Below are 25,011 nucleotides of genomic sequence, written 5' to 3'. Positions count from 1 at the left end.
TCATCCATCCGCATTTTACATAACCACTTGACATTTCTATCTTTGGTCCTTTATCTCTTGCACTGTCAGATAAGGTCAGATTCGTCCTACTTAAAGTCTCGACGAGGCCTTGAGGTATTTTGAGATCGAAAAAAGAAGAAGAAATAGCGTGAAACGCAATGAAATTGTTGACACTTCATTTTCGGTATTTTTGTGGGAGTAAAGATTGGGCGTCAGGTGATCGTAAGAAACTGTGGGAAGCGATGGATGGATGTCCTATTGGGTGGCCGGTATGGCCAGCTATCTAGGGTGCTAATGGATGACTAAGCGAGGTCGACCCCTAGGGGCAGGCGGTGCCGGACGGCAGTATGCTCCGACAGAAACGGAAGGTGGAGGGCGGAGTAGCTGAACATCTAAACACAAAGGGAATAATGGTAAGCGCCATGAATGCTTTAAAAATCGCTTGGACGACTTATCGCAGCTACCTATAAATGGTCCTAGGTTCTCAAAGTCCAAGGCACTGAAGGCAGGATGCGTCACTGTAAGTCAGACAGTTCATGGGCAGCCAACTTGGGCAGCTCCTTGCATAGCGATCTAGAAAACCTGTTCTACGAGGACGGATTGCCTGAATCTGTACGTCAGTTTGTGACGCGAAATTATGCTCAAGTACGCTCAGGCATCAAGCGAGCGGAGCGACCGAAAGTACATATCCGATAGCCTGCAACTTTTTTTCCTCCTCAGGGTACCGCGGTAGGAAGGACAAGACCATGGCGTTGAAATCAGGAAAGCTGTCTTGGGACTCTAGGGCTGCATTCTCGAAAGCTCGAGGGTAAGCACCAGCATCCGCCCAGTCCATAAGCCATAGTTGACCATTATCATCTAGAACCAGATTCCGAGGGCTGATGTCCTGGTGCGTGAGAACAAATTCGGAGAAATGAAAGTCAGGGATGTCCTCTGGGGCTTTCTTCCAATTCCTGGATATGGTAAGCTTATGATTGAACCATTTCTCCATGTCAGAAGCATCGGCGAAAGGACCAGCGCTGTAATGACTGAAAAATCGACCACGGCACGGCCCACCTCCAATTGGTCCAGGCACTGATATGTTTATCGACTGCAGCTTCATGATAATCTCGGCTACCTGACGCGCAATTTGGAGCTTCTTGTTAGCACTGAGATTGTCCCAGCAGCCATCAAGAGGCCGGCCGTCAACGTAATCCATTACAATATATCCCATGGTACCAAAGTACTTTGTATCGTCTTCAACCTGCCAAGCACGATGAACCCGCGGTGCTCGAATGCTACACTCAGAAGCGACTATTTGAAGGATCGCCGCTTCACTAGGGAGGACGTTCCCACCACCTTTCATGGCGATTGTTTTCGATAAACGCACCACTGTCGTTTGACCAAGATCATACAGAGCAGGCGAAGTAAATAGAAGGTCAGCAAGCGACTCATTTGGCAGTGTTTGAATGTCGGTGCTGTCCAAAGGAAACGCCGAATCTGTAGCGCGACTCGCCGGCTGTCGAAGGAAGTTAGTGCGAAGGCGGACAGCAAGAGCGACTTCTTACGTCAACAAATGGAGTCATAAATCGTTCCATGTCGGTCGCCATCTTGAAACAAGGATTCTTGATTCCACTACATAGATATATTGGGAACGTAGTGCGAACAGGTTACTGGGCTCTTCTGTAGCAAAGGAAGTTGGAAGTTGCAAGTTGCCGCCCGCCATTGCATCCTCGCGATTTCTCTTCGTTCAACACCTGCGCATTGGTCACGTGAATGACCTGCCAAGCTATGTGTCAGCCAAGGCGAACTCATTTTTGGGATTATTCAGCCAAGCCAATATCACAGCGCCTCGTTCTTTCACCTTTGCATACACTATTGATGGAGGATACGATGGAGGATACGATATTACCTTTTCGGGATCTAATGAGGCCTCTGGCCAGATATTTAAGCTCTATACAGACCGTAGTTAGAAGAGCAAGACCTTCATTCATTTCAATTCATACCGATTAGTCATCCGATTCAATCCACCAATCATAGTCATCTCTGTCGCTCATACTATGAAACGCCCCTTCTGTTCGCAGGATCGAAAGTCGAGAAATGATTGCCTATAGAATTTAGAGTCTTGTACTATCTTCGCACTACCGACTGGGCTGTGCTTGAGTCATTGGCAGGCGTTCAATCTCGTCCCACACATTATGCCAACTCCTGGGTCTATACGCGCGCGTCTGGATAGCTAGGAATCATGATGTCCGATTATGCTGGCTCGATGTGATTATTGAAAACCCTCGCGGCGGCTAATAAGTCTTTTGAAGTTGTACTTTTGTCTCTGTAAAGACCTGTGCGAGGAAAGGCTGATCTAGATAGGTAAGCAGTTGCGCTTCGAGAGAATGCCCACGACTGTGGACATAGCTCACCCGAGATGCGCGAACAATGGACAAGCATACACTCGTTTCCCACAAAGTATCGACCTCAGCTGACCTTTCTTTCCACGGACTCAATCGATCTCTCTGACTAACCGTCTCGCGCCGTCGCTCGCGGCTCGGGATCATGACCCGTGACAGTTGTGTTACCGTCCGTCTCACACAGTCTTATACTTTCAGATATCGGAGAACACTATCATACTCAATACTTCCTATCTCTGTCAGAAACCTCCTCCCTGCTAAAGCACTATTACATTTTTTGGCCGTCTGAAGCAAATACTAGTGTTGTCATCATCATGTCAATCTTTCAGCCTGTGCATTTTGTGCCAAAGGGTCGTCAGGCCCAGATGCTTGAACTACCCGTGCATGTCATTTCTCAGACAGGAAGTCTGTAAATCTCACAGGTATGTCTCTCCGGAAACGAAACGATACATAAATACTGATCCATGTCCTAGGGCGCCTCTAGACAGGATCTGATGAGTATCTGGAATTGCAAAGAGAACTATCTGGAAGGAAAGGAGGCTATGTCACGTTCCCATGTTTTTGCTGTATCTAGTCGTGTTATCGATTGGGCACAGTATAATTAATGGATTAATGTATGTCTCGGAAACGACGGCTCGCGCCGGCAATATGCTTTTCTTTCGCTATAACAATTAACTGACTGAACTGATAAGTTGAGATTATAGAGCGTAATACACCATTATTCCAGCAGCCTCCTTGAGCAAAGCACGACACAGCAAACTCACACCAGAACACTGTTTGTAGAGGTCCAGCCAATGCATCGCTGCTCATGCTCGCTCCCCACCCTTCATCCATTTATCGACCATCCACCCACTCGTTCTACCCAGAATACCATGCCGAACAGGGCAAGATCAGAAGACCATACCCTTAGTTTGGCTCATATTCTTAACATTATAATTCTTAATCATAAACATCCAAATAAAACTCAACACCATCAACCCCGTTCCCGCCGCCAACATGCGTGTCTGTGCATACCCATAACTCTCCTGAATCGCAATCCTTTCGGGCGAATTAACCGGGTATGCCAGCTGCGCCGTAATATCCGCATAGATCGTCGCGGCCTGGGGCAATGCACTCTCGGGCAGATTCCTCAATAGGGAAGGGTAGAATGTATTCGTCCAGATGGCGCCGGAGATTGCGTTGCCGATTGCGCCGCCTATTCCACCGCTGATGAAGAGGACTGCCAGAGCGGCGGCGACATGCTGGTGGTCGACTGCGACTAGCACGGCGAGTTGCTCGATCAGCGTGAAGATCGACCCGCCAATCGAGATGAAGATCTCGCACATCACGATGTACCCGATATACTGGTTTGGCTGCCGGAAGTGGATCATGAGTCCCTGGGCGAAGATGTACAGCGGGACGCCGATGAAGAGGAGCCAGCGGAAGTATCCTGTGCGTCGAATGGCGTAGCCCACTATGAATAGCAGTACACCTGAAACAACTTGGAAGGTTGAGCCGACGTATCCGGCTTCTGCGACTTCGAGGTTGCTGACGACCTGCAGGAAGGAGTTGAAGTAGCTGTTCCAGCAGTAGTATGAGGCTTGATATGTTGCGTCGATGAGGCAGGCGCCTAGGACGGTGCGGTCGGTTAGGAACTCGTATTTCAGGAAGGGCATGGGGGCCCAGTAGGCTTGGTAGAGGATGAAAATGACCATGACGACGAAGCCGGTGACGATCATGGCAATGATGTAGTCTGTTTTCCAGTAGTTGGGGGCGCTGGCGGCGAGGGTGAAGGGGAGGAGGAAGACGGTGAGGCCGCCGGCGAGGAGAATGACACCCGGGACTGGGAGAAAATCATTAGAACTTTTTAAGGAGAAGTAGGGAAAAGTAGAACTCACTATCAAAGGCAAAGAAGTAGTGCTTAACATTTTGAAGCAGGGTACGGCCGCTACGCTGGCGAGGAGTGATGATGCCCTGCTTCTCGGCACGGTTGAGACCGACCTTAAGGACAAAGTACACAGGCGATGCGACGAACGGGAAAATGATTGAGAACGCGCCGAAACCCCATCGCCAGTTGACGTTGACCAGGAACTTCTCAGAGGCCTTGGATCCCGCAAACGCAGTGATCATGTATGGGGAAGAGGTAAAGGCGAATGCGATACCACGATTCCGGAGGTTGGTGATATCGGCGGCGAGAACGCAGAGAATGTAGTTCATTCCGTTGAAACCGACGGAGTAGAAGACCTAATATCGTCAGCATTTTTTGACAATTTCAGTGCGGTAAGAAAGAGCATACATCAGCCGCGCAGTAGGTCTCTAGGTTCTTCGAAGCAGCCATCATAATCAAGCCCAGAGTCGAAAAACCAACCATGACCAGCCATCCTTCAGCACGTCCCCAGACGTCCACCACCTTAGCCACCGGGATATACAAAGCAGAGACCATGGCGCTGGAGACGATGCTGATGACGGTCAAGAGCGAGTGGCTCTGGAAGCTGCTAGTGGCATAGGGCGTCAAGGAGTAGAGAATAGCGGTTCTGAATCCATTGGCCAGAGTAACGAGCCAGAGACTGATCTGTCAGTATGGACTGTGAATGTGGAGGGGATCGACAACATACAGACAGAGCACGGCGATCAAGGACCACTTGGACCAGACCAAAGTGACAGCCTGGATCTTTTGCACACCACCCTGTACGCTCTCGGATGGGTGCGCTTCATCACTGCTGCTATCGTTGACAGCAGTCTCCTTGTCGCCTGCAGCGGGCGTCTTCTCGGTAACAGTGACGGGAGTCTCGACGTCCTGAGCAGGCGAAACCTCAGAGAGCTGAGGCTCATCCTTCTTGCTCCTACCAAGCAGGTGGAGCTTCGATCCGATCGCCATTGCTGCAGATGCCCGACGCTGACTGCTGATCTTAGACGCTGCTGATCGTAACGTGGGAGATAATAAACTGGACTGATCTAACCACAGCAAACACGGGCGCAGGCCGGCATTTTAACAGAGAAAACTTCAAGGCCAAGCTACAGCAGGAATTTTACGCGGCCGCGATAACCCCCGACACCGGCTGTTCTGGGCATTGCAAGTGGCCAGTTAGCGACAGCCACCATCAGGGAAGAAGTCTTAGTAGCGAGTCGAGATTCGGGTCATTCCACGGAGATGAACCAGGAAGAGGCGAACCGGGATCCGCTAGACTGATTGATTGATTGATTAGATCCGAGATAGTATCGCCTAGACTTGGAAACGTGGGCGTCCGGTGGCGACAGGAAGTGTCAAAGTTTACAGGGCTAGAGGGAGCTGGTTCGTCTGACAGAGACGTGCACATGCAGGACACCCCAACGCCAATTCTTAGCCTGTTCTTGGAGGAAAACTCTGAGCTTTTTTCTCGTAATGTTACGGCCCAGACTCGGCGTTAATACCTTCTTGTAGAAGAACGCTGTGCCGCGCACTGCTGCTTGGTTGGGAGGAAGAAGCAAGCACAGTCACGAGGCATGCATGGCATGGGGGTGCGTCGAGGTGCCAGGTGGGCCGCCCATATTAGCGGGAAATGGACACTTTTAGTGGCACACCAGCAATAATTTAGAGGATATTGACCCAGCAATGTCGGGAAATCCCGCGTTGAGGAGCGTACACCGTCGATGGGCCGTTCGCCTCTAGCACCTAGCTGCCCCCACGCCTGCGAGCTATGTTGCCTGGGGTGCCCTGAATCACAGTCCCTGAGATCTCACGATCACTGCAATCACAACTCGAATTCTCGGCCCTCTGAGACTCTTTTTGAGTTCAACGGAAGCGCACGGAGGAGGAAAGTGGGCAGGTTGCATTTTGGGTACCACATCAGGAATGCCGGCATGTCGGTCAGCACACTAACCCTGGCCAAGAGGGCCCAAGAGTGCCAAGGACCAAAAAGACGCTGATATTGGCCTTGACCCTAAGCGAAAGCAGTTACTGACTCCGTTATCAGCATCTAATCTGATCCCAGCCAACTTGGCGCCAAGTGTCTTTGATTGTCTGACCTCTTTTGCCTGACACTTTGCGGCCGTGATCGGAGACATTCTTAAATTACCACAGCAAAACATGAGAGAAAAAGAACTTTCTTCACAGGTCTTGGTAATGATCGATCGGCGATGATACGCACATACAGTAGCCCAATAATAACGCGGCAACCGCTAAACTCCGAGGGTGCAGTCCAGGCAGGGCAAGGATAGTCCAGCAGCGCCAATCCTTACTATTACGCCCCAAGCGTTCCAGCGCGCTGCTTACTCCTGGGCATCTCCCACGCATGCAGAAAGCATATAAGATGGAAGAGGTGCTAGAATGCCCAGACCAACGTTAATCGCGACTGCCAAGTTCCATCGCACTGTCGCTTTTATTCCCACCTAAATTCAACTCTGCCTTTGCATACTGAATTCCGCTTCCATTCCCAACTCCAAATTCGATTCTTCTTCCATTCGGCCGCCTTTTTACCCATTGGACCAGTCCCAGCTTTACTTGGTCTCTGCTAGCCACGTCCAGACAACGCCTCTTTACTCGGGAAACCTTGTCAGGCTGCCCCCAACTCCACCACGCCCGTACCATATCCGCCGTCAACCACCGCCACAAACACCACCAGAACAATGACAGTCCAACACAAACAAGCGACGCTGCAATCCGCACGCCTTCGCTTCGTCCCCCTCGCAGAGGAACACTACAGTCTTACAAAAGAACTAGACCAAGACCCCGAAGTCATGAAGCACATTGGGTTCGGCCGCCCCCTCACAGACGACGAAACAAAGCAAGTCCACGAGTGGCTTCTCCAGACATCAACCTCTATCCCAGGACTAGGAACCTGGGTCGCATATGCAGAAGACCAACCTGTCGGATGGTGGATTTTGGCGCCGACACCTCTCGACCCAAACAAACCGACTGAGAACTTTAGCACGGAGCGTTCAGAGACAGGGTACAGATTGCTTCGCTCGGCGTGGGGGAAGGGGTATGCGACGGAGGGGTCGAAAGAGCTTATAAGGCATGCGTTTGAGGATCTAGGTCTGACGGAGGTATTCGGCGAGACTATGACTGTTAATGGACCCAGTCGGAAGGTTATGGCGAAGGTTGGCATGGAGCATGTTGATACTTGGTTCAATGAGTACCCGACGCCGCCGCCGGGGATTGAAGAGGGTGAGGTACGGTATCGGATTACCAAGAGTCAGTGGGAGGAGCAAAAGCAGGCTCAACGCGAGCAGAAGCTACAGTAGGATGTTATCGACTGGCCGTCAAAGCCAAGCATGCCAGAGCTCTCAAATAAGAGCCTATTCATCTTTCAAAGGGTCCTTTACTCGCAGTCGCGTTGTTTGCGATGCGCCCGCGAGATGAGAATGCAGAATAAAGTTTGCGCTGCGCTCCTTCTCGGTCGATAGCCGTATAGCCACTTAGTAAATGCCTCACTGCCAAGGCACTTTGCTCAATAGTCATGCGGCATTCATTCCAATACCAGCTAGATATCGACGACGCCGTAGAAAAGTCCTATTGCTAGCATAATGAGTCAACGACCTGCCCACGCGCAAGTAACAGTAACAGACCGCATCTCCCCTGACTCGCAAACTCCGAAGTTGAATCCCGGTTCCCCACCCCATCCAAAACCCACTCACTCCAAAGTCCAATCAAACCACCGAAGCCACCAGCGGCCCAAAGCGCCGAGAATTAGGTATTGGACCCTTTCCCTGATGTGATTCGCTTACGGTGGGTCTTGGCTGTGGGTTGCTTATTCGATCCAAGAAAGAACCATGTAAGAATTGGTAATTGGCAATGCAAATGAGAATTGAAGAAAAATCTGCGGTCGTCGAAACAAGGCATGGGACGGCTTATCTGATTAGATTGATCCGCTGATACGGTAAGATGTGGTATTACCGTAAGATACGTATTGGGACGGCAATGATGACCAGAGATGATGCTGTGAGTGAGAGGTCCTGGTAGTCTTATTTGACCTGTATCTCACTTACCTGTCGACTAATATCGCCTTGCCTGAGTGTAGACGGTAGGGCATATGAAATGTGGCAGGGGGCAGGCTCTCTATTCTGACTACACTTACCAAGGGCCATCGCTGTGTGCACTAGAGAGAAGGTGAAATAACAAAGGCAACGCAATGTACTTGCGACTCAGTATCTGAACGTGTATAACACTATCTAATGATCAGTTACTGACAATTATTCGTGAGTAGATTCCATGCGGCGAGAAGAACAGGTGGAACAAATGCCACCCGAGCGAAAAGGCAAAGGGGAAAACAGCCGAAGCGCACTCATTGATCATATAGAGACACCAAGAAAAAGCCGCCAATGCCGAGTAGAGAGCAGCGTATAGGAATAATAATAGTCACATTCGTTGGTGCGGTCTCAGTGGTAGAAACATACAACAGCAAGTAGGAATTTCAGGAGCAACAGACTCTCTCTCGCTCTCATCAGGTCTTAGCCTATTGCTTTGATTTGTTGAATGGATGCTTAACAGTGCTACCTAGACGACGGGAGGTTTTAATAGCAATTCGCCATTCTCTAGAAAACTAACTTCCTTCTCTGCAATTGATTTTTTTGGAAATTAGAGTGGCCTAGTGGCTATGCTAGATATCACATGGTCTTGTAAGTTTGTATTAAAGTGAAATACTATGGCTCCCCAAGTCTTCCGTAAGAAAAGATAAGCGACATGGACTTGAGCTAAACGTGTTCTCTATCTTGCTATAATTACATTAAATTTCGCAATCGGCCCTTGAAAGCAGCTGAGGATATGGGATAAGCCTAGAGAAGCCAATTATTAGAAGACATCTAATATAAGACTGCTGGTTTAGCTGTTTAGTAAGGCATCTCTCTTCTGCAAGTTGTAAGTTATTGCCAGAGAGTGCTCTCTGTATTTGCCGCATTACCAAATCCAAGCTTGTTCTGGTGTGAGCCGGGGGATTGTTAAGAGCACAGTGTGCCTTGGTAGTCTCTCGGTCATGGTAAGGACTCGAGTAAGGTATGCACGGCAAGAAAACAAGTTCCAACCAATTACTGCAGTCCACTGCTGATTTGACATCCTGTTCACGACGTATTTCTAGGAAGAATGAGTTTAAGTAGCACTGTCGTGAACAACAACTAACAAGCAAAAACTTAACTCTCACGGATCTCCAATAACCTTCAAAAACCGGCTCTCCAGGTGGAAAAGAAGGTGGCGAAGTACAGCACACGGGTTGGATAGCGGAAGCGTTGTCGATAAGACCAGAAGAAAAGGGGAAGATGGTCGGGTACGGCTACAGCCACGGCCGCAGACTTGAGAGTAAGTGAGAAAGCTATAAGTTATGACGCCCAGGATATCAGTCATGATAGCCCACGCACCGCGATGCCAAGCGGCACGTGTAGACTTTTCCCGAATAGGAACGCTGTACCTAAACCGGTAATTCGCCGTCACCGCAGACTACGGATTAGACATCTGTGTAATAAGAGCTGACACGGAGTGTCATTTGCGCGAATACATTGTCTCTTTTTCTAGGTGCATGAAACACATCTTCTACTGGCAGGCAGGCCGTCCAGCCCTTGACGACTCAGTAGCAGGTGCCTCATACTTTCATTAAGGAATATGGACCTGAGCTGTGGTATTTCCGCGGAAAAGAAAACAAAAATAGAATCTCTTTCAAGATAGGAACTACAAAATAAAGAAGTATAAGTGTATAGGAGATAGTAAGCCCCATGCATCATTCAAGTAGCTGTTGGTGGGCGGAGTACGAAAATGGCAAGATTGGTAACGGGGCAGGGCTGATGTTCAAGCTTCTTTTGCGTCGTGGTCCACTAGAATCTGTACCACGTTCTCATGGCCTCCAAATGATGCGGCCTGCAGTGCATCGCCATACCCTCCTTTTGTATGTATCGGGTCGTTTCTTCTGAGATTCGCTCTCGGAGACACTAGCACAATATTCAACACGTTATCCAATCCTAAAAGAGCGACGAATACAAAGGCAATGGCAAATCACTGGCGTCTCGCCCACAGCCTATTTTGGTGCGCCACGGGGTATCCATGACATGAAAGACCGTCCCCAATCCGTGAAGAGTCGGAGGATCAAGTAATCAATATCTGAGCCTCCACCTCCAGCCTGCTGGTAGTAGTCGTACCAATGAAATGCAGCAAATCGGACGAAACAAAACTCGGTAACTCTTGCATTATCTAATGGATCATCAGCGAGCCCTGGCTCTAACAGATAAACAAGACAAATCTGTGCCATTTCAGTATTCCCGCAATCTTTCAATACCACAATACCCGAGTTGTCAGGCATTTCTATTGACACATTTTCGCGATCCACAAACAAGTATGAGTGGCGCAATCCATATAGCCCTGCTTCTTATGCTATACAGCCTGGTCATGTATTGTTGGATATGGTCTCGGATGATACATATCAGATTCCGTTTCGGAAACGTTTTAGTGCCGTTCAAAGTCAGGGTTACTGGAATAATCAAAAGCAGTTTCCGGAAAGCCTGTAAGCGCAGCGAACAAACTCAGCGGCTACCGCGTCGCGCCATTGCTTTTCTTCGGCTCGGGTTTGTCAACTTCGGCACTCCAACAGCCCGAGGATCTTAACCCACAACACAAAAGGAATCAGTATGTTAATATTGCTCGCTACGCGAGCCAAAAACAAAAAACATAAACAAAAAAAGGAAAACATACAACAGCTGGGATTCGCATGTGGTCACCCACCATACTACTAACCAGCCGGCGTGTGGCTTAAGTACGGCTGAGCGGACGGGAAGCCCTGTTCTCCACACCCTGTGGTCGTATGTACTTGTTTTAAACAATAAGTGTTATATATTCATAGTAAAAAAAAGTAAACTAGGGTGAGGCTATATTACGGTCTCGCGACTTCGATAACATCAGGGTGAGTAGAGTGAGTACACGATAGATAACGTGAGTAACCTGCTGCCGGCTCACCTGCATTGTGGACAGCTTGTAAATGGCGATGTTGACAGAAGAGTGGCCTTTTCTGCACTGGTTCGAGTGAATGACCACCAAGCAAGAAACACCGACCATCGATTTTCTTATCAACAGAGACGTAGGTACTTCGTGGGGGTTTCCTGTGGTCCAAAGCTAGCCACGAAATCTACCCGATATGTAAAGCGGGAAAATTTGCATATGTAGGTCATTGGAGGGAACTAGCAGGATAAATACGCTGGTTAGTACAGTAATTACTATCCGATCAACAAGAATTATAAGGGTTGGTATAAAAGATGCGGTTTGTGTAGGGTTTCAGGTCACAAACTGATCAGCCAACTAAGAGCTTATTTTATACCACCATAAAATGAGCTTCGTGGTTCTCAACCAGGTCTCGACTTGTCTACACTGAGGACATGGCTTTCGACATTATCCACGCCGGGCCCGACTGGCGAGCAAATCACTCCAGCCAGCCACAACTCGCCATTCTATTCAAGTATAATGCCCTCTACAAACAGTCAATCCGACCACCCTCCCAGTTCTGGTCAGAGCAAGCCCGCCAGCTCCTAGGCTTGACAAGGACTTCCACACCCACACATTGGATTCCCCGCGAACGGCGACAGCGCTCGGTTCCTTGGCAGCAAGCTCAACACTTCAATCCACTGCGTCGATCGACATGCCATTAAGGACCCAGACCGAGTATGCAAAATCTTTTACTTCTGCGTTGGCCGGAATTGTTGATGTTTGTTCTTAAATGCGAGTACTGGAATTATCATTGTTGGTGTAGGGTTCCATATTAAACATTTCTCCCATGCTCTAACATGTCTTCAAGGCGGGTAGCCCTTTCAGCACTGGTCAAGGGGTAGGATCCTTGCTAGGGTCAACACCATCATCGCGACTACGGCGTCTGGAATCATTACTATTTTGTACAACGAGAACTCTAGTGCATTATTTTTGCAGAATGTTGGATCCTATAATACCTAGAACGTAATCCTGGATAACAACGTCAAGAAAGCCCTCGTTCCCGGCGGCTGTCAGATTATCCTTGACTCCTGGGGTTTCGAGGTGGCCATTGACCTAGAACGTGCAAGATCTGTCTCCAGTGTCAATCTACTGGCATTGAACCACTCTTCGTCTCTTGTGGGAGACACTGTCTACAATGTTGGATGCCCTAATTTTCTCAGCCGTCGGCGACCAAAGTACAATGTAAAAACTGCCAGGTTCTGATTGTCAAGGCGCTCGGAATAAAGGTGACGGCAAGACTGACGACACAACTGTGTGTGCATTTCATAACAAGTATCAGCCGAGGATTACTTATTGCCATTTGTAGTGGGTTTTGGGGAGGGCCAGGAGTTGTCAGTTGCTCTCTTTGAGACTTGGAGGGTTTGCCTAGGAAACTTCTGTTATACCTGAAATATTTCAATGCAATCGCGGATCCTAGCATGTTGAGTGTTCGTGGGATGTGGAATATATGCCCGCCTACATAGCAACACCCAAGCTCAGTTTATCAACAACCAGAGCCTGGAACTGCCCTAGCAAGCCACTTTCCTGTTCATCGTGTTTTCCGACCTCAAAGTCCGTTTCTAGACACCTCCGGATTAAACGTGCATACCCTTCGCCCATTTCCTGCGCCACCCGATGATCCCGGCTTAACTTCGACAGTGCCTTGGAGACAATGTCCACAGGGGGTAATGCCCCCTTTTCTTGTGCTTTCGCAATTGGGCTAGCAAACTGCTTCGACATAGTTGTCCAGAGGGCAATTTCAAGGAGAACGATACCAACAGAATAAATATCATGCTTGGCCGTAAATGCGGCCGTTATTGTTTCATATCGCTCGGGATGGCGGTATAGCTCCTGTTCGAGTGGTCTGTCGACGCTACTTGTTGCAGTTTTCTCTTGAGACTCCATGGACCAGATGTTCATTTGCTCAGTGCGTGGTCTTGCGGTTGACCAGCCCAGCAGATACAGGAGTGTCTTTCCAGACATGGGTGTAATAATGATGGCACGGGACCGGATATTTTTATGGACCCAACCCGAGCTGTGGATGTGGAAGATAGTCTGCGCAAGGGACAGTGCCATAGTGAATCGGTCGCCCAGGGCTGGTCTTGGATAATTGAGAATGTAGTCGTGTAATGTCCTAATTGAGGCGTCTGCCTTGATTGCTGGTAGGCTATAAATTATGGAACTGTAGCCATCTTTGCCTACTGGGAGATAGCCCAGACAGGGTAGTATACTTACGTGACTCTGCCTCTCTGTCAAGACCGTTGGCATTTCTGGCGAGTTTGTCGCAATAGCCGGCGACGATATGGCTTTGGAAGACCGAGATGATGCGTCTCCATCTCTCAGTGTCCAGGCCAACTTACGGACAAGATTCTTTCGCAACGCCTCTTTTTCGCTGCTTGAGGTAACAGCCGAGTCGAAAATATCGAACGTGTGCTTCTCCATAATTACCGTGGTTGAGCTGACACCGAACGCATCCGTATAAGTGCCTACAACGTACTGCAGGGGAGACGCACTGGTGACTGCATCGAGCGACTGAAAGGTACCATCCAAAGAATCAAAGTCTGCTGGTGGGTCGGTGTGTGCTCGCAGCTGACGGGCCGCAGTCTTTTGCAGGCCCAGAGCAGACCCGGCTGAATGCGTAGCAATCTCGCTGACGCTGAGAGAGCCTACACGACCCTCGACTAGCAGCATAAGTGTCATTACTTGCCGCAGGCGCTCTGTCCATAATGAGTACTGCTCAAGTAGAGCCTGTATTTTCGACTTGCTAAACAGCGCCCATTCTGGAGCTTTGGCTTTCAGCCTAAGTGATGTGACCATGGTTTTGAATCTGTCGCGATAGCTATCGCTCACGGCTACTTGGGAAGTCGGCGCAGTGGATGTGGACGGCGATGCTGCTATTGTCAATGTCTGCTGCCCATATCCCATAGCGGCGTCGGCTTCAGAGAGATCTAGCCCATGCTTTAGCGCAACAACGCGATATTCAGCCAAACACTTGTTGAGGCCAGTCAGGATGTGGTTGACACTCCGAGTCAGGTTGTCCGGAAGATATCTGAATTGCCGAAATTCGTTTTTATCATCTTCGAAGAAGAGCTTCTTGAATGTCTCGAGGAAGACAAACTCATGTTCCAGTTCCGCCTGTAGCTGGGAAACATCATCATCGTACGTCTTGATGTCGTGCACCACCTTGCGGATAAAGATGGTAATGCGGCAGATCTCGTGGATGCACAAAACAGTTGTCTGGAAGATGTCCATGGCCTGGTCGCAAACAAGGTCTCAGAACACAATGAAGGAGCGTATCTTTGAGAATAATTCACATTGATGGAGAAGAAAACGCGCAGCGAGGATTAGGGGAGATAGCCCCTCGATCAGCCTCGAGAAGACTAGCCTATTTATTATGAAATGCACAGGGGAAGGAGAGCAGAATGACACTGTATCGGCTGCACGCACGTAGCCTACTGATGAGCGAATGCCTTTATAACGATAAGGCTCTTCTTCTCTAGACGATTCTTTTCTGTGTGCTTCTTGATCCATGATACATGGAGGGGTCAAATCCTCGCGAGTTGGAGTAGGTAGTGTGGCCAAGCCACACTAGATCACGTAATGTCACAGATTCGTAACTAACTATTATTCCAAGGCTATTAAGTAGTCATGACGCCGTTTTGGCTTAGCGGAATATTTGCCAGTAGAGATGATATAAATGATCAAAAAAGATTAAGGCATAGTTTATAAGGTAGGCGGTATACACTGGATTACATGTCATAAACGTTGTTGCCCTTTTTTTCGAGCAGCACGCCGTACACGTTCGCAAATGCTAAGGCCAAGGCTGCTAACACTGAATTCTCATAGCGGGGCAGAAAATCTAGAGCCTTGGTGTTGTCAACGTGGTCTCTCGAAATCAGTCATATTCAACCATTCACACGGGTACCACAAGGCAACCCGGTTGTTTTTCACCATGTTACAGGTACGTTATCACTGCTCGATATATTACTTCTGTCTGCGTAGTAAGTAACTGTCCGAGTACCTAGGAGATTGATGGGCCCGATTCCTGGGGATTTGATGAGGAGAGTATGGAGGACTCCAACCGTGCGTGACACTGTTCATGAGGACCGATCAAGGTGGTGACAACTAAAGGTGTCCGGCTAGCTGATGAATACAGGTGAAGCAGGCCAAAATGACACATTGGGCAAGAGCGACCAGATATCTCTCAGCTCTCGCAACAGCTGGGGATTTGATGAGACCGTCTACACGACTCGTGACCAACTAGAAAGTGCGACTGAGAAAGGCTTTGGGCTAGAGGAAGAGGAAGACGAAGACGAAGACGAAGACGAAGACGAAGACGAAGACGAAGACGAAGACGAAGACGAAGAAATCCACTACTCGTTGCCTCCCCCTCCCCCGCCCAGCCTACAAGACCAGTTCGATGCACTTCCACATTCTACGAGAGACTCTCTCAATGCCATAGGCATTACCCGAGTTTATAATCTCAACGCTCAAACGTCCCCGAAAAATGGAGAGAACTTGTTTCATCTACTTGCTAATCCCCGATTTCATACTGCAGAACACCGTCAACTTTCATGGAAGGATCGGCTCGAAATTACCAGGAAAGTGGTCAAAATTCTGGCGGCGAGCGGTATGGATATCAATGCTAAAGCCGGCATCACTTCTACTACGCCACTGATGATGGCACTTCGTGGCCCCAAGTCGAAGTTTGTCACGCATTACATCACGCACGAGCCAGAATTGGATGGTCCGAAAAGCGACAACGATGGAGATAGCTTGGAACCTAGTGAATCTGAATTGATGGCCGGCGTGCTTTCCGCTGACCCTAGACTCAACTGGATGGAGGGATACACGATCATCGCGCTCCTTGAAGAAGGCGCTGATCCTGCTGTCTATTCCTATCACCTGGGCGGTACTATCTTGTCTCAGTTGTTGGAGCATGGTCTTAAATCAACGACGTCGCCAGAGGCCTTTGACCAAGTCCTCCTCGCCATCCTGACTAGACTGCCCAACATAAACGCCAGAGACTACAGATATAAATGGCCTGATACTTACGGGACAATTATTCACCACGTTGTCTTTGAAGAGGATAACCCAGACTACGTTCGACGTGTGTTGCAGAAGCTCCGCTACGTCGATCTTCCCCGTCCAATGAACGTTGACGCTCTCGACAGTGATGGAAACACCCCACTCATTTCGCTGTGTATGAATGAATTTCACGGGGCAGAAGGGCGGGTCAAGGACAGTATCCTTGAAGTAGCCCGGGCTCTACTGGAAGCTGGGGCCCAAATGGATTTTATTTCCACGAAGGGTGACTCGGCATTTACTGCGATCACCAAATACCACGAGTCTCTAGATGACGAGGTGATTGCATACAACCTGGAGCAGTTTATTCGGCTGGGCCCGATGGCTCCCTCCAGGTGCTTGCCTGTAGTTGGAATCGTTCCCACCTCATTCCTGGCACATGCTCTGTACCGTGGACATATCATGACTGCATCTGTCCTGCTCAAGTATGGGATGAAGGAAAAGCTTTTCACGGAGCCAAGATGGAACAATCGACCAATTTGGTTCGTCGAAGATCTGTTCAAAGGTGCCGAAACTGACCCCCGGAGCGTTGGCGCTGTCACAAAGCATCTCACTGGCGTGAAAATGCCCGGAAGAAGTAGGTCTCGCTGTCGTTCATCCCCTAGACCCAGTTCCATCTTTGAGCTTGCCTTTTGTGGACTGGGGCGGACCCGGCTGTTTGCGTGGAACTATAGTTTCGCATTATACTATCCAATGATGCCATTAGCGTGCTCCACGGAAACCGGACCTTCATTGAATTACTGGGCGTTGCCATCCGATCAGCAGAGTCAACAATATCCAGTATCCTCCGACTCCGAAAGTGTTGACCTTCAATCGCAATCCCATAAAGACGAATTGCACGCGATCTCATCCGATAGGCCTGACTCTACATCTCGGGGGCGCCGACCATTTGCAGACAACGACCGGATCATGAGGGAATACGCTATAATAAATCCGGGTAGTAAAAGGGAACTGCAAATACATCGCTCATATGCTGGCTTGCGGCGTGGGAATTCTTGCCCTGGGACTGAAGAACAATGGGAGAGGGCTAGGTATCGAGAGAGACCAACGCCGATGACTGAGTACTATTACTACAATAAACCCGAATTAAGAAGAGTTGGATGGCGACGGGACTCAGTACCTGCCCTTGAGACAACAATAGCAGCCGGGATACCTTTAAAGATACTGCAACGATATGTCTTCGAGTCTCAGGGTGGTAATTCCAGTTTCAACCAGGGGCTGACAGCACCAAATGCATACTACGATCAAGTAGAGCAATTGGTGCTGGGACTGCCCGAGAGTAGAATATCCCAGTTAAACTTCTCGCAAATCGTTCAACACCCGCTGAAAGATAACCTCGCTGCTCTTGACAATGGGATGTGGAGAAACAGCACGGACTTGAACGGGGACATAAACCGGGCGCGGCAAGCGGTACAGGCCACGACCGAGGAACATCCTGACCGCGGGACTTGGTTATTGGTATTTGTAACACGACTAATCGAACGCTACGAGTTTGAAAACAATGCTGCTGACCTCGAGGAGGCTCTCGGTGTGTGTAGACAAGCCGTCCAGTCCACGCCAGAAACCCACCGCTCCCGACAGGCGTGGTTGAACACACACGAAGACTGTCTTGAAAAGCGCTACACCGAAACCAATGACCCAGCTTTCTTGGACCAGGCGATAGACATGTCGAGACAGGCTTTGAAAATAGCATCAAGAAATCACGATGTGTCTACAGAGTTCGACAAAACCCACTATGAGCCGGATCTCCCACTAGTATTACACCTGAGAGATCTAGCCATTTTGCTGAGACGCCGGTACAAGCATACAATGAAAGGAAGTCTATCTGACTTGAACGAGGCCATCGACCTCGGGCGGCAAATCATCAACACTGGTACAGTTTCCTTCCCAGAACACGGAGCAGATTTGGAGGAGCTGGGAATCAATCTCACAAGGCGATACAAGCGCACAAGGAACCTTGCAGACCTTGATGAGTCTATTGATTTTGGGAAAAGATCCTTTGAGTTCTTCGCAGCCGGCCCGTCGGAAAATTATAATTTGAATATCATGCTGGGGAATTTGGGCCAAAGACTGGCGTGGCGTTATCCTGAGAGGTATCATGTAGAGGATGATAAGGGGGCTATTTTCTGTGCTAGACTTTTCTTGAGGAGGTTCTGACGAAGCCATAGATTGATCGAGGTTGGTAGAAGAGCGACATGGCCCTGACCTGAGATAGGTTGACCTTCAGCAGTACCGCTACAAACAGTTGGAACAGTTGCCTAATGAAGTTTCATATCTGTAACACAACTCTACCGGAACAGATTCCTCGGAAGAAACTGCCGTGGAAAGCACCTCCGTCGGAATGAAGTCATACACGGACGTCAATTTCGACGATAATGTCGTATACCAGGGCTCTTTCAGATAGAAGGAAGAGCAAGGTTCAGTTTCTCTGTATGTACATCAATCTAACCCCTCTTTAAATCATTATCTCGACATCAAGCAAAGTAGCTCCTTGACACAGTACATAACTTCTCCTTTGTCCAGATTATCTCGCGGCATCTAGCATAGCTTCGCAGATGCAAGAATATCACATCTTATCAGGTCGAGGTGCTAGGTTAGAGTTACTAGACACCTAATATCAACTCACAGTTTCCGGATCTCAACAGCATACTTATACCACTTATTATTTCCAAGGGCTCTTTTTCTATAGCAGACCTTATTCTCCTCAACTTTCTTTTCTTGTTGGTATTAAGTCATGAATCCTCGTGTTTCACCAAGTTTACAGAGCTCCACAACTTGTTTCCATCTCTGCTCTTTGAATAAGACTGATTATTGAATTCTGCCACTAGACCAAAAATGGTAAGGACTTCTGTTCTGGTTGTCATGCAGGTATATTGCTGGTCAGAATAAAACCTCATGTACCGCGTTGTCGAAAGAAAATAGAATTATAGTCAAGAGATAAAAAGCTCCTCCCATTTATGCTAACTTAGAGAAAAATCTCTGCGCCTCGATAATAGTGTTGCAGCCTACTCATCTTCTCACTCCTTCTCACCTTCTTCTCATCCACTTAGCACCCACTTTCTCACCCAAGAAAAAAATATCACCCAAATCACTCGCACTCACCCTGTAAGCTAGTGGCATCTGCGGATAAAGCAGCAACTAGCCCAGGGCTCAGGTACTGTTTGACCGCGTTCAACCTGTGGCTTAAGTACGGCTGAGCGGACGGGAAGCCCTGTTTTCCACACCCTGTGGTCGTATGTGCGGTATTATTGTAAAAGAAAAACTAAATAGATTGGTGTTTGTTACTGGGCGCGGCTATACTAGTGCCGCATTTTATGGTTAGCAAATCTGGCCGCGCAATGAAAGCGCCATTATAGTCGCTTACACTGTTGGATTGGGTAAGATAAAGTAGTAGAAGTAGCGTATTTCCACCGACTGTCCATCACTGGCCTCTGAGAAGCACCAAACAAGCCTAAAATGCCAATCATGGGTTATACGACGCTAACTCAAGCTTAGCGGCGCCACAACCAGCACGGAACATGCCCGCTATAGCTTAGGCTTAAACGTACTTGCCAGTCCATATCGTAGTGCCTAATCCTGTCCGATCAGTGCAGAGCAATGTATGAACCCTGAAGCAACAGTATACAAAGTGTCCCTAGTAGAGTGAACAGGAATCGGTGCAACATATTCGGTAAACGCCCTCACGGTTCCAGCTTCCTCCGCCCCAAGCGCCCTGCCTTTTTTAGGCCTTGCATTAGCGTGGACCTAGGTGTGTAAATGCAATCCGCTTCGCCCCAACGACTTACCTTAGCTGGATAGCGGTGCCTGCGATCGAGTCTCCTTTCTCAATTTCGTGCCTGCACTCAAATTTTAAAACTATTCCATTTTTTCCCACGGGGCAAGACGCACCCTCTCTTGTTCCTACTGCCTGCGACTTGGAAGCCATACCATGGTATATCACTACCGTTGAATCCTTTTACGCGCATGGTACAAAATATACTGACTAGGAATTTCTACTAGTCCCTTCGCCTGCTTGCCCCAGGCACCGGCTCAGATGGCAACGGAACACCCGCAATAGAGTAATCGCTACCAAACCGGGCAACATAGTCGCGAGTCTACGCTAATATTGCCGGCATCCCAGTATCGTCGCTGTCCACGGCCTCAATCCCATAAATTCATCAGACCACGCATTTAACACATGGCGGAAGCCCCTCGATAACAAGGGATGTCTGTGGTTAAGAGACTGTTTCCCAAAAGCGCAGCCCAATGCCCGTATCTACCTCTACGAATACAATTCGAGTCCTGTATTTGGTTCTGCTAAGGATAGCTTTGTGAGGGAGGCAAATCAGCTCCTGGACGAGATATATGGTGAAAGATGGCAGACGGTGGGGGATAGCTTTTGTCCTTGTGCTAGACGGGGTCATTAGGCTTTGCTGACGCGGGCGTACAGGACGGCAACACGCCACTTATCTTGGTCGGGCATAGTCTAGGTGGAATTTTGATCAAGCAGGTATGAATTTATTGAGCTCCATCCAAGGTGCCGATGCATTCAGCCAGGCGGGTTAGCTGACACTCTCGTTAGGCACTGGTGAATGCATGGGCCAACCAGAGATACAGAGGCATCAAGGAAGCAACGTGAGGCATCATGGTGCTGAATGAATTAATTCACTGACTCTTGTTAAGCCACGCATTAGTCTTCTTCGGTACACCGCACGCAGGACCTTCGCATAACTTGCAGGTCGGGCTTGGCATGGCTTGTGCTAGAATCGCCCGATCTCTACCATACAAACAAACGTCCAAAATTGTAGAAATTCTTGAAGGTGGAACATTATTCTCGGACCTTCTGAGCGAGTCGTTTCGACATCAGCTGGAACAGTACAAGATTTTGTCTTGCTATGAGGGACTCGGCGATGTACGTCCATCGGTTCAACAATCGCCAGCCCTTCACACAATGTTGACATCCTTCTAGATTGTACCCTTTGACTCCGCTGTCCTGGGTCTCCCCGGCCAACGCGAGACGCAACTTCGTATCAATGCAGATCACAGCAACATGTGTCGCTTTGATTTGACAGTCCAGCTAGATAAGGATAATTATCGAAAGGTTGAGCGAAACTTGCAAATGCTTTGCGCTGATGCCTTGACCAAGAACGGAGGGCAGATCGTGAGATCTGGTAGGTAAATGAGATAGCCTTCTATATTTGGGCAGCACAATCCTATTTTCTCGGCATTGGCTACCAGTCCTGTTCTCTACTGTCAGCAATTAATGTGTCTCCTCGGCCTTGATCCAATACCAAATATTCCAGTGTCTGATTGTCTTTCTCTCTAGACGCGCCTATTGCCAGTTCATCCGTCCAGGGCGGCGTTGATTTATCCCGCATCCTTTTACAGCAACTGGATCCTGGGTCGACGAGTACCAATAATGTACTGCTGAGAAGTACGAAGACTGATAAATCTCTCGCCTCCCGCCTCTTGCTGAACACAATCCTAACCCGTCTACACTCTAGGCTTTGCGGACATTCCGGACCTCGCATGGCAAGTCTACCAGTTATGCGAACAGTCACGGTCAACCTTGTTTACCGACGCTGTATCAGATGTCTCCCGTTTGTTTATCGGCGTTCGCACCCTCAAGAGCCGGCTCGAAACCGACACGTTTTCAACTGACAACACGGGCGAAATTGAGCAAGTCCTGAGCAAGTGCTTCCATATTCTACAATCCTTTCAATCTGTTCTCGACGTCCACCAGTATACTCCGCAGAGAAGCCGAGGCCACTGGAACAACAGCAGGTTGCGGGAGGAGTTTTATGGGCTGGATACTCTCCAAGAGGACCTCCAGGGTAGTATCGAGTCAATTCAAACATTGAATCGGGAACTGTCAAAGTGCGTTTAACTTTTCGTTTATGGATCTCATGATATTGTACAATTTCGCTGACACTATGAATTCACAGACGTTCCATGAACGACTTAACCCGAAAGTTAGATCAAGTGATAGAGACGATCAACAGCGGCGATGAGAACCTATCTGTTTTATCTAGTAGCTTGTCTCGTGCTTCCATATATCAGACATCACTGTCAGATGCAGAAGGTTGGGGTAGCATGTGCGCAGACCTGGTTGAGGCAGGGTTATCGCGGACAATTCTCTCCGAACAGGGAGAATATATCCAACAATGGTTGCTCAATGCTGTCAAGGCTGGCGCTATTAATATCGAATCTTTCCCAGATCAGACCCATCATGCAGTTAGCCCCACTTGCCAACGGATTGAGCCCGATGAATCTTCAGTTACCGACGGTGGCGAGAGTACAGTGACAATCGCAGATCATATTGCAAATGCATCGCTCAGATCTTCTTTTGTCCCTACTCGCCGCCTTTCCAGCGTCCCGCAGCAGCCCGAAGTAGCCAATGTCACTGCGCCAGTGCCTCCTATCAACAAGCGCGCATCGAAAGGCTGGGCTTACTCACTGACCAGCAAACTCAAGTACGCGACCCTTAGCTCCCACGAAGGTATCTCCAAAGCAATCATGAGCGGTGATCCCTCTTCAGCGCGGAAAATCCTCGCATCGAGCAAAAAGTTCGATCAAGGCTGGTGTGGCTGGCGCGGGGTGTTGGAGATGACCGCTAAACTGGGATACACTGATATTCTAGGTGAATTACTAGCCCGGGGTGCATGTGAGGGCCGAATTTACGAGCTTGGCCAATGTCTCTCTGCTGCGATTTACCAAAAGAATGTGACAGCAGTCACTCTGTTCTTGGAGCATAATGCGCCGGTAGAGCCCAATGACCTCGTTCTTGCAATGACGTTCGTGCCAGAGCGCGTCATAGAGAGAATGTTGGAAGATTTAAGTTTTAATGACCTGGACCATGAGAGATATGCACATCTCTTCATCTACTATGCCGCAAAGCATGACCAAGGAAATGCGTTCCGATTATTTGTTGCGCAGTATGGAGGTATCAACGCTGCTATCAACGAGACGACGCCATTTCATTTAGCCTGCCGCTCTGGAAACGCGAAGAGTATTCAACTTTCGTTGGATCTAGGCGGGAATGTTAGGGTAATGGATGCGCGAGGCGACAACCCACTCCATGCATTGATCCTAGGCGGAGGCGACCGCAACTACGAGATTGGCGCCACCATAATGCTGCTAGTGAGGAATGGTGTCGATCTCAGCGAGAAATCCGGTGATGGGAAATCGGCACTGCACCTGGCGGCTAGTTGTGCACATATTAAAGCTATGGAGGCACTGCTTCAAATGGGACTTAGTCCGGACATCCAGACCACAGAAGGCAAAGCACCGCTGCATTTTGCTTGCAATGGCGAATGGGCTCAGCGTGGGGTCGAGCGTTGGTTACCTGGATATTTGAAAAAAGGTTTCAATGTCACTCAAATCGATCTCGAGATCCTGAAATTTGATATGAAGGACACTAGGGAAGACGTCTACTACCCCGAGCAAGCTGATGAGGCTATCAAGCTATTACTACGGTATGGGGCATCAGTCAACGTCTGTGGGATAGAGAATGTGACGCCATTGCACCTTGCATCGCAAAGCGGGAAGTCAAGTCGAATAGAGATACTCCTTCACCATGGGGCCAACGCTCAAGCCGTTGACGACTGGAGGTGGACACCGTTGCATTTCGCTATTATCAGTGCAAAGCAAAAGGCAATAGACCTGCTGGCTCCGTACGGCGTCGACAAGAAGAAACAGGTCCCCGTAAAGATTATGGGCGAGCACCGGGAACAGATGACTCTTGCTGAGCTCCTTCAAATCGTAAATAAGGGAGCCCCTGGCAAGCAACCAAAGCTGCATTTTGGTGATGGTGATCCGGCTACATAGAAGTCACCCCCCTGCAAGGGAAATGACTGAGGTGATGAAAGGCTAGGTAGTGGGTATAAGAGTATGCTATATCTATGGTTCTGATGGGCATATACTTTATTAGGTAGTATTTAGCCATTGGCAACATGTACTCCGCAGGCTTCAATGTCAATGAAGTTCAGCAATCGATCATAGTGAGGTTAACTCTATCCATTTACTTTCTACAGGTAAACGACTCAGGTATCTTCGGATACCTATACTGATAAATCTGTACACTTGAATACAGACATACATCCCTCTCTGCATTCTTTCCAAGTCCATCTTCGCCACTAACATGTAGCATATTCGGCGTAATGCCCTCCCTTACCCAGTTCATAATCACATCTACGATACCCTTTAGCTGAGCCCGTCACTATCCCATACCCTGCCCTCAGGTCACGGAAACCCGAGAATAGTTCTGTACTACATTTGAATCATCCAGTTCCAGGACCCGGTCATAGTACTGCACGTCTGCCAGGTCTAAGTTTACAGTCCCGATTATGTACTGGTACAGATTGACGGAGGTATGGGATATACTATCCCAGTTGTCATGGATCATAGTGCTAAAGTCAAACGATGAATAGCGCTTGATAAAATATTTGATCCACGATGGCGAGATCGGGAAGGGCACACCCGTGCAGTTTCTCTACTAGCCTTCATCGCAAGCCGTCGTCGTTGCTTAGGTCCGCGTCTTTGCTGACGCCAACTCACTGTTTCGAGCCGGCTGTGCTATGCAGACCTAACCATATTGTCTCTACAGTCGTCGCCGCGGCACTGTTGAACACCCGAGACTCCGCCGTCGCAGGCAAAGGATTTGCCAACGAA

The 25,011-nt window shown here is 48.9% G+C and overlaps 8 protein-coding genes across 8 annotated transcripts; 3 read left to right on the top strand and 5 right to left on the bottom strand.

Moving 5' to 3' along the window:
- Window positions 1–320: 320 nt before the first annotated feature.
- Window positions 321–1,577, bottom strand: BDV14DRAFT_209588 (kinase-like domain-containing protein; the record flags this gene model as incomplete). Its single annotated transcript, XM_073775679.1, has 2 exons — window positions 321–1,498; window positions 1,548–1,577. 2 exons carry the CDS (start codon window positions 1,575–1,577, stop codon window positions 659–661), a joined length of 870 nt encoding a protein of 289 aa, XP_073627009.1. The 3' UTR covers window positions 321–658.
- Window positions 1,578–3,001: 1,424 nt separating this feature from the next.
- Window positions 3,002–5,537, bottom strand: BDV14DRAFT_175573 (siderophore iron transporter mirB). The gene is made up of 4 exons (XM_073769102.1): window positions 4,979–5,537; window positions 4,660–4,930; window positions 4,262–4,607; window positions 3,002–4,206 (listed from the first exon to the last, which is right to left on the bottom strand). The coding sequence occupies exons 1-4, from the start codon at window positions 5,239–5,241 to the stop codon at window positions 3,275–3,277; spliced, it is 1,812 nt and encodes a 603-aa protein (XP_073627008.1). The 5' UTR covers window positions 5,242–5,537; the 3' UTR covers window positions 3,002–3,274.
- Window positions 5,538–6,583: 1,046 nt separating this feature from the next.
- On the top strand, window positions 6,584–7,840 carry BDV14DRAFT_175572 (GNAT family N-acetyltransferase). The gene has a single exon (XM_073769101.1). It carries the CDS (start codon window positions 6,969–6,971, stop codon window positions 7,584–7,586), a length of 618 nt encoding a protein of 205 aa, XP_073627007.1. The 5' UTR covers window positions 6,584–6,968; the 3' UTR covers window positions 7,587–7,840.
- A 4,427-nt stretch (window positions 7,841–12,267) lies between these two features.
- On the bottom strand, window positions 12,268–14,832 carry BDV14DRAFT_175570 (uncharacterized protein). The gene has a single exon (XM_073769100.1). The coding sequence runs from the start codon at window positions 14,527–14,529 to the stop codon at window positions 12,754–12,756; it is 1,776 nt and encodes a 591-aa protein (XP_073627006.1). The 5' UTR covers window positions 14,530–14,832; the 3' UTR covers window positions 12,268–12,753.
- Window positions 14,833–14,951: 119 nt separating this feature from the next.
- Window positions 14,952–15,576, bottom strand: BDV14DRAFT_175568 (uncharacterized protein). The gene is made up of 2 exons (XM_073769099.1): window positions 15,303–15,576; window positions 14,952–15,238 (listed from the first exon to the last, which is right to left on the bottom strand). Exons 1-2 carry the CDS (start codon window positions 15,455–15,457, stop codon window positions 15,154–15,156), a joined length of 240 nt encoding a protein of 79 aa, XP_073627005.1. The 5' UTR covers window positions 15,458–15,576; the 3' UTR covers window positions 14,952–15,153.
- A 3-nt stretch (window positions 15,577–15,579) lies between these two features.
- On the top strand, window positions 15,580–18,814 carry BDV14DRAFT_175565 (uncharacterized protein). The gene has a single exon (XM_073769098.1). The coding sequence runs from the start codon at window positions 15,910–15,912 to the stop codon at window positions 18,517–18,519; it is 2,610 nt and encodes an 869-aa protein (XP_073627004.1). The 5' UTR covers window positions 15,580–15,909; the 3' UTR covers window positions 18,520–18,814.
- Window positions 18,815–20,178: 1,364 nt separating this feature from the next.
- On the top strand, window positions 20,179–24,414 carry BDV14DRAFT_209586 (uncharacterized protein). Its single transcript, XM_073775678.1, has 10 exons — window positions 20,179–20,293; window positions 20,362–20,420; window positions 20,483–20,726; window positions 20,792–20,851; window positions 20,924–20,976; window positions 21,025–21,253; window positions 21,311–21,512; window positions 21,668–21,775; window positions 21,846–22,218; window positions 22,287–24,414. Exons 1-10 carry the CDS (start codon window positions 20,291–20,293, stop codon window positions 24,166–24,168), a joined length of 3,213 nt encoding a protein of 1,070 aa, XP_073627003.1. The 5' UTR covers window positions 20,179–20,290; the 3' UTR covers window positions 24,169–24,414.
- A 91-nt stretch (window positions 24,415–24,505) lies between these two features.
- On the bottom strand, window positions 24,506–24,985 carry BDV14DRAFT_175560 (uncharacterized protein). Its single transcript, XM_073769097.1, has one exon. It carries the CDS (start codon window positions 24,743–24,745, stop codon window positions 24,578–24,580), a length of 168 nt encoding a protein of 55 aa, XP_073627002.1. The 5' UTR covers window positions 24,746–24,985; the 3' UTR covers window positions 24,506–24,577.
- Between the last annotated feature and the right edge of the window lie 26 nt (window positions 24,986–25,011).

The sequence above is a fragment of the Aspergillus stella-maris genome (genome assembly GCF_047715825.1).
Source record: "Aspergillus stella-maris strain CBS 113639 unplaced genomic scaffold BDV14scaffold_36, whole genome shotgun sequence".
Taxonomy (NCBI): Eukaryota; Fungi; Ascomycota; class Eurotiomycetes; order Eurotiales; family Aspergillaceae; genus Aspergillus; species Aspergillus stella-maris.
Note: the sequence above shows the minus strand (reverse complement) of the source record. Positions and strands in the feature narration are given on the sequence as shown.